The following is a 7,790-nucleotide window of genomic DNA, read 5'->3' as shown; positions in this document are numbered from 1 at the left end:
TTATCATTTAAAAAAAATACACTCTTAAAACACAAAAACTATTAAAAACAAACCCCCCCCCCCCCCCACCCCAATTCTTTAAAGTCTATCTCCTCCTCTCCTCTTTACATTCATCGCCGGAGTAAGCTTGAATTTGTTCTCTCCGGTGACTACTAAAGACCAGCCACACTGTTTAGGCCTCCGTCCAACGAAGCTCTTCGCCCCCAACTTTCACTATTAGCTCTTCGTTTAACTTCCTTCTCTCTCTCTCTTTCCCTCTGACCCCAAAAGCCAATGCCCTTTCCATTTCGTTTCTTCTTCCATTTTTCTCAGCTTTACACTTCAAAATTTTCACTATCGGTAACTATAGCCTCCCAAAACTTTGCCTTAGTATTTCACGATTCCTGGGTTTTGGAACTTGGGTTTAAAATTGGAATGGGAATTTCTTTGGCTGCAGAAGTAGAAATCCGAATTCCCATGTTCTTTTGGACAAAAAAAGGTATTTCAGTTTGGATGAAAATTTTGAGAGTTATTATTGTTACTGAGCTTTAAGCTTTTTGAGGTTTTAAGCTTTGAATCTTTGAATATGAGATCCCTTTATCTAAGGATTTGCTTTTCCTGGTAAAATTTCACAGTGAAATGCGAATAGGCGGTTGGGGGTTTAATTGCTTGGATTAAATGTGAATAGGCGGTTGACTGGCTTTGTATTGGAACACTGAAGCCAATTCTTGAAGCCCTTGTTTGTGATTGGCAAAAAGGATTTCAACTCAAAAGTGTTTTATGTCTTAGCGGAACACGAGTTATTGAATTTCTAATTTAGAGTTTGATCGGTTCATAAAAATGAGCTAGATTTCCAGTTTTTTACTTTCTTCCTCAGTGGTGAAAAGCGCAGGCTTGGACTGCTTAAGAGTGTGGCTGGTCGTTAGTAGACACCGGAGAGAGCAAATTCAAGCTTACTCCAGCAATGAATGTAAAGAGGAGAGGAGATAAACTCTAAAGAAATTGAGGTTTTTGTTTTTAATAGTTTCTGTGTTTTAAAAAAAATTTTAAGATGTGATAATTTCTTAAAACCTAAAATCCTACGTGTTAATATTTTTTTTTTTAATAGTTGATATGAACTATGCCACATCGGTATTTTATTTTGATTATTTGCCACGTCAATAAATTTTATCTAAAAGAAAATAGTACGGACTAAATTGACACGGTGTTAAAAGGTTAGGGACTAAATTGACATAATTGAAAACTTAGGAACCAAATTGAAATATGATGTAAAGAATAGGAACTAAATATGTAATTTACCCTTAATTTTTTTCATCATTATGGAACACAAAATGATAATGCAAAAAAAAGAAAGATCAAATACGCCACCATCACTATAATTACCACAGCTCCAACCGTGACCATCATTATAATGACTTCCATCATCCTTGGCCATTAACAGTACAATAAAGCTACTACTATCATCACTAAAATTATCATCAATATTTGCATAGCCTATACAACAAAGTAACAAATAATCAACCCTAGAACTTAAAAAGGGACAATAACACTTAATACAAGTTTCAAATTATATAGTATATAACATATAGAAAATCCAGAGCAATTACAACATAGCACACATAAAAAGTCCAAAGTTCAATCCACCATAGCACATAAAATAGTCGAAAGCTAAAACAACATAGATTACCACCAAAAAAAATATAAAAGGAGCTAATAAAACATGGTCCAAAGCTAACGCTTTCATATTTTTGTTTCTTGAAAGAGGAAAATGCAAGGTGCGTCACTTCCTTGAATTGACCAATCCCTTTAGCCACCTAAGCTGTAAATCTGGCTTCTTCAAAATTACAAACATCTCTCTATATGACTTTTTCAAAAAGATATGAGAAGCTGCAAAGTGGAGGTCAGAGCCTTTCTCCACACCAGGAAGTGTACACACAAGTTCCATGACATTACGAATTGAACTTTGTTGCTCTCTTGAATTAGCTAAACTCCTAAGCTCACATGCATCTTCTAGGCGACTAAGATGATTATCCAATTTTGCAGCTCCTAACTTCCTTTTCTTTTGTGAGGGCCCAGATTCACTAAGTTGCCATGTTTGTTCAAAATTTCTACAAGGAGTCTCATTAATGTACACCATGCAACATATCACAGCTAATACACATGCAACATACACTAGTTCAACAAACTCATCATCAAAATCATCGTCACTATCATCGTCGTCATCGTCATCATCAGTACTGTCATCATCATCGTCATCATTACTGTCATCACCATCATCATTATTGTCACCATTGTTATAATTGTCATTATTCAAGTCACCACCATCATTATAATGACTTCCATAATCCCCATCCATTAACTGTTCGGTAACGCTACTTCCATCATTACTATTACTAAGATAATCATCCATGTATGCGAAGCCTATACAACATAGTAACAAATAATTAACCTTTGAACTTAAAAGACAACAATAACACTTTGTACAATTTTCAAATTACACATATAACATACAGAAAATCCAAAGTTATTACAACATAGCACGTAGAAAGTTCAAAGTTCAATCCAACATAGCACATAGAAAGTCCAAAGCCAATACAACATGACACAAAAAATAGTCTAAAGCTAATACAACATAGCACAAAGAATAGTTCAAAGCTATTACAACATACATTAGCAACAAAAACAACAACGAAAAGGCTAACACAAAATAGTCCAAAGCTAACGCTTTCAAATTTTTGTTTCTTGAAAGATGAAAATGCAAGGTTGGTCACTTCCTTGAATTGACCACTTACTTTAGCCACCTAAGCTGTGAATCTACTTTCTTCAAAACTACAAACATCTCTCTATTTGACTTTTTCATAAAGATATGGGAAGCTGCAAAGTAGAGGTTAGAGCCTTACTCCACACCAGGAAGTGTACTCACATTTCATGACATTACAAATTGAAGTTTGTGGCTCTCCTGAATTAGTTAAGCTCCTAAGCTCACATGAATATGCATGCGACTAAGAAGATTATCCAATTTTGCAGCTCCTCCTAACTTCTTTTTCTTTTGTAAGGGTATGGATTCACAGAGCTGCTTCTTTCTTGAACTATGCAATGGACCAGTATGGGCTTCTTACCCTAAACTATCAATGTTGATATTCATTTCACATTAATCATCCTTAAAATCAAGGCTACCAAATGAATCACCAGATTCCAGAAACTCCTTAGGCAACTCTAGAGGTGGCATGATTGAAGCAAGGGTCAACGAACTCATTCAAGTTATTGTAAGTTGTAATATCCCTAAACTCCTTATCAAGTTGTTCTAGGTTCTCTAGACCTTTTTCTCGAAATTTTGAAGCTCAAGGCACTTCCTAAAATATGAGTTTTTCATTACACCCATATTATAACAAGTCATAATTATCTCCAAAGAAACTACATATTAATAATACGAACAACTCACCTTCAACTTTCTGTCCCACCATTAATCACTAACTAGTCCTGTGTCCCCCAACTTCAATTTTTCCTAGAGATTCCAATCTATCATTAACACATCCCACCTAATTTTTAACTGATCCTTATCATAGTCTTTACCGGTTCTACTTATGAAATTGGACACCAACTTGGTCCAACATCCCTGACTAAAGCAACCATATTTATTTCTATGACCACCTTGAATCTTGTCCACACAAGGGTCACAAAATATAGCTATCAAAGTTGGGTTGTTCCATAATACTCTACATTTTGTTTTGCTTCAAAGTTGGAAGTGGCCTATTTACCCATCTATGGAGTATAACCAACCATTAAAATCATATTAATGTTAATGATATTGATGCTAATGATAATTACTAACCAAACAAGTTAAAACTCAAATTTCCAATTACTACTCCAACACTCAATAATCAAACAATAGAAAGATCACAAAATTAGATAAGAGAGCTCCATAGAGGGACTTAAAGTTCATCTTAAAATAAGTAAAAATATAAAATAACTTTAGCTTACTTCTCTAAATGTATAAAAAATTAGCTTCTAAAAAACCTAGGGGGTGTTTGGTATCACAACTTAAACAATAGTTTTAGTTTTTAAACAACATTATACATATTTCCACATACTTTTTCATCTACACGTATTTCCAAAAAATACAAACAACATTACTAGAACAACATTACCAAACATGCCCCTAAACTCTCAGCCAACTTTTTTATATGAATTAGTAAGAATTTTATTAACACAAAACAGCGGGTACATGAGCAGAAGCTTTACGATTATCTGGGTTCTCTCACATCTATTTGGTCCATGAAATGCAATAGGCTTCAGACAAATCAATAATTATTAGTGAAACCTAGATTCTAGGACTAGAAACCTGTTAGCCTCCAGAATCAGTGAACATGTGTTATCAAATGAACAGTTCAGTATGGCACTAGCAATGCTGGCTGAAGACAAGCAAATAAATCATGTTCTTAAGGAGCTGTTCGCAGAGGAGGTGCCTTTCATGCTGCATCCTTTTGTTTTTTTGGTTTGATGAAAACAATGTTATTGATAACAGCAAGGAATTCATCAATCTACAAAAGTCGTCTTTTTAAAAAAATAGTTACCTTTCTAGAGAGAATGAAGTGCTAATGTGATCTGATTACAAAGAGGGCATCCATATGACCCAGTTCAAATTTCTTTGTTGTATTACAGTGGAAATAACAGAATAACCATTAGAACATGACTAGTCCTTGTGTAAAAAATTTAGTTTTTGATGTTGACCAAGCAGTCTTCTAGTATGCGTAATAACAAATAATTTGATAAGAGCAGACAAGATTCTTAACCCCAATGCACTATATTTTTAATTAAGAGGACTCAAAAAAGAGAAAAAGACTTTGATGAAAATGTAAACAAATGCAAAAAAATCCCAATTTGAAAATGCCATTGTGAACTTTTTCCCAAAAAGCAGTAATTAAACACACAGTTCGAGCAACATCATAAATGACTCATTACTCCATTTACTAAGACATTTCAAGTGGTTTAAGTAAACAAAAACAGCTCATCAAAAAAAAAAAAGGTAAACAAAAACAGATAACTTGCTGCATTTTGTGCAACCTTCATATTCATCAGCATCTTCATTAGGATCTTCTTCACATCGTTGCACATTTGAACCTTCCCATACTGGTTCTTCCAGATTATTTGCATCTCCATATTCATCCATTAATCGGCTATGCCTAGAGATCACTTCATGCAACATCCCACATATTTCATCACATTCATTTTTCAATCTTCTACTTCACTATTAGTAGCTCTACTGATGTGGTAACTAGTAACAAATATAGACTAGCCATGACAAAACCAAGGATCATAACCAATACAAATCCATTGGTCACTAAGTGATCATGCACAACTAGCGGTTCAAATAAATATACATTCGCACACTTTTACATGGACAAGAAATTTTCCTATTCCTAGATCCAATTTTTGTAGCAAACTAGATAAAATCCCAAACCCCTTCTATGTACTCTCTTTAGATCCTTTTTTTATTCATCCAACTCTTGTACATACGAACGGACATTCAACATGCCATTGTAAAAATAAAACATAGTTAGAACTATTGTTACAATTTTCAATTTCACTTTCTTTAACTTCAAAACCATATGAATCTTTCCTATTGAGAGTTATGATATACTACATCATATACATTAAGGAATGAACAAACAACAAGGGGGTTGGAGAGAGGAGAGAGGAAAAACTCTCCAAATGTCATAATAGACCATCCTTACACTCCATGCAAGCCACCCGCTTACTCCAATTCAAACAACCACCACAACCATATCTCAAATCAATCAAAAAGATTCATTATTCTGATATAGCACAATAGACACATCAAGAAATGAACAATCAAAAACCCAAAAGAAACGAGAAAAAAAAAAAAAAAAACAAAACAAAACAAAACAAAAACAAAACAAACAAACAAACACTCCCAATATTTAATAGACCACACTTATACTCCATGCAAGCTACCTACTTGCTCCAATTCAAACAACCACCACAAGCAATTCTCAACCTATGTTCATCATACCATATTTATCACAAAGTATTGTAATCATATTGTTATGCTTAAGGCAAAATAAATAAATACATGAGAACCCTTAGTAAAGTGCACTTACTAGATTGAAGAAGGTAATAGTTGAGCTTGTCAATTAGTTTCTACCTGCAATGCCAATTTAATGAAGATATTTGATGACTAAACTGCATACATAATACTGTGTATATATATACACACATAGGCATATATAAAGATATATAAATGTGAGTTCAGATAAATAGAAAACCCCACCTACGTGACAAAATACAAATCATTATTATTATTTTTTTCTTAAATCATAATCTTTTTTTATGTGATAGATTCATGATTCATCACAGCAATTTTTTCTAAAATCAGAATTAAGGCTATGGTCCAGGTTTTTTTTTTTTTTTTGATAAGTAATAAGTTTTATTGGTATCAAAAAGGGTCACCCTAGTACACAGGGAGTGTCCAGGGGTCAACAAATCAAGTACAAAATTACAAGAATCAAGAAAATCAAGGAAAGAAGAGAATGATTGGTTTCAATAAGCAAGCAACCAATCCAATAATGCTCCAAAGAAAAATAACTTGAGGTCTAGTATGAATCTCTCATTATCTTCAAAACGCCTACTATTTCTTTCCCTACAAAAACACCACATTAAGAAATGGGGGACAATTAAGATTTGTCCAACAATGACAATGCTGATTTTCTTGGTTTGCACAACCTATTTTTAAGTTCAAATCTATTATACTTGTCATAAAATCAGGCCGCATTTTTCAAACATAAATTTTCCCAAAAAATACATGCATTTGTACTGAAGAAATAGCTAATCGCATTATTATTCCATAGAGTTGGCATTGTTTTTTTTTTTTTTTTTGTTAATGATGGTTCTAATGGGTTCCAAGAGAAGTACACCACGCCTTCTTTCTCTTGTAAACAGTTCATCTGTTCTAAATAAACAAAGTGTCAAAAAGGTATAAACTTTGCCTCTGCCTGGACCGAAATTTTTGACATTACAATTTACAGGACAATCAATGGTGAGGGCATCTCTCTTTAAATTGAGAAATGATAATGTTCTGGTCAAGATTAAAGAAGAATAAATTCTAGGTTTCGTCTATATTGCTTGACACCATGGTGAATGAAATTAATACAAGACCATTTATAAATCTGAGCAATATATAACGGTTGGAAACAGACATTATCCAAAATCTGTGAACTAAAAAGTCAAGAATCCAGAATGGACACTACAGGACTAGAAAGTTACCTGAGGAAAAGGGTGAATTTGGATCAAGAGATAAGCAGTGATAGAGAGCAGTGGTGGGTGGTGAGTATGTGAGAGAGAGTGAGAAATAATGCGTGAGAGTGAGAAAATGGAGAGGGAATTTTTGGTGGGAGACGGGGTTAGGGTTGAAAATTGGGGGGAAGATGAAAATAAGAATTGGGATTAGAAAATTTTGGTGGGAGTATATTTGCTTTTTATTTATTTTTTTTTTTTGAGAAAGAATATTTGCTTTTTATTAGGCTTTGGGATCGGAAAATTGTGGGCGGAGATGCTGCCTATTTTTTGGTTATTGATGAGTAAGAACCAATGCCAACTTATTACAAAATTGACCGTGATTGACATATGGTTAATGGTTTTAATTTGAAGTTTGAACTCATCATTCAAAGTACTTTTTTATTCAACCGATTACTAGTAACAACTAATAATAACTTATCAGATATTCACCTCCCAATGTTTTAATTTGAAGTTTGAACTCATCATTTATGGTCTGTTTGAATTGAAAGGAGAGA

General features: G+C 33.7%; 1 protein-coding gene across 3 annotated transcripts; it reads right to left on the bottom strand.

Annotated features, from left to right (window-relative positions):
• Nucleotides 1-1,509: 1,509 nt before the first annotated feature.
• LOC126713103 (uncharacterized) lies at nt 1,510-7,535 on the bottom strand. Of its 3 annotated transcripts, none has more exons than XM_050412753.1 (3): nt 7,264-7,496; nt 6,102-6,145; nt 1,510-2,400 (listed from the first exon to the last, which is right to left on the bottom strand). In XM_050412753.1, the coding sequence occupies exon 3, from the start codon at nt 2,387-2,389 to the stop codon at nt 1,760-1,762; it is 630 nt and encodes a 209-aa protein (XP_050268710.1). In that variant the 5' UTR covers nt 2,390-2,400; nt 6,102-6,145; nt 7,264-7,496; the 3' UTR covers nt 1,510-1,759. The 3 variants fall into 3 exon arrangements, 2 of the variants coding, with proteins under 2 accessions (XP_050268710.1, XP_050268712.1); XR_007651269.1 differs by lacking the exon at nt 1,510-2,400 and adding an exon at nt 2,412-5,172 and having other exon boundaries at nt 7,264-7,535; XM_050412755.1 differs by lacking the exon at nt 6,102-6,145 and having other exon boundaries at nt 7,264-7,503.
• Nucleotides 7,536-7,790: the final 255 nt, after the last annotated feature.

Source organism: Quercus robur, chromosome 2 (genome assembly GCF_932294415.1).
Source record: "Quercus robur chromosome 2, dhQueRobu3.1, whole genome shotgun sequence".
In the NCBI taxonomy this organism is placed as follows: Eukaryota; Viridiplantae; Streptophyta; class Magnoliopsida; order Fagales; family Fagaceae; genus Quercus; species Quercus robur.
The sequence above is the reverse complement of the archived record's forward strand: the minus strand, read 5'-3'. Positions and strand labels throughout refer to the sequence as shown.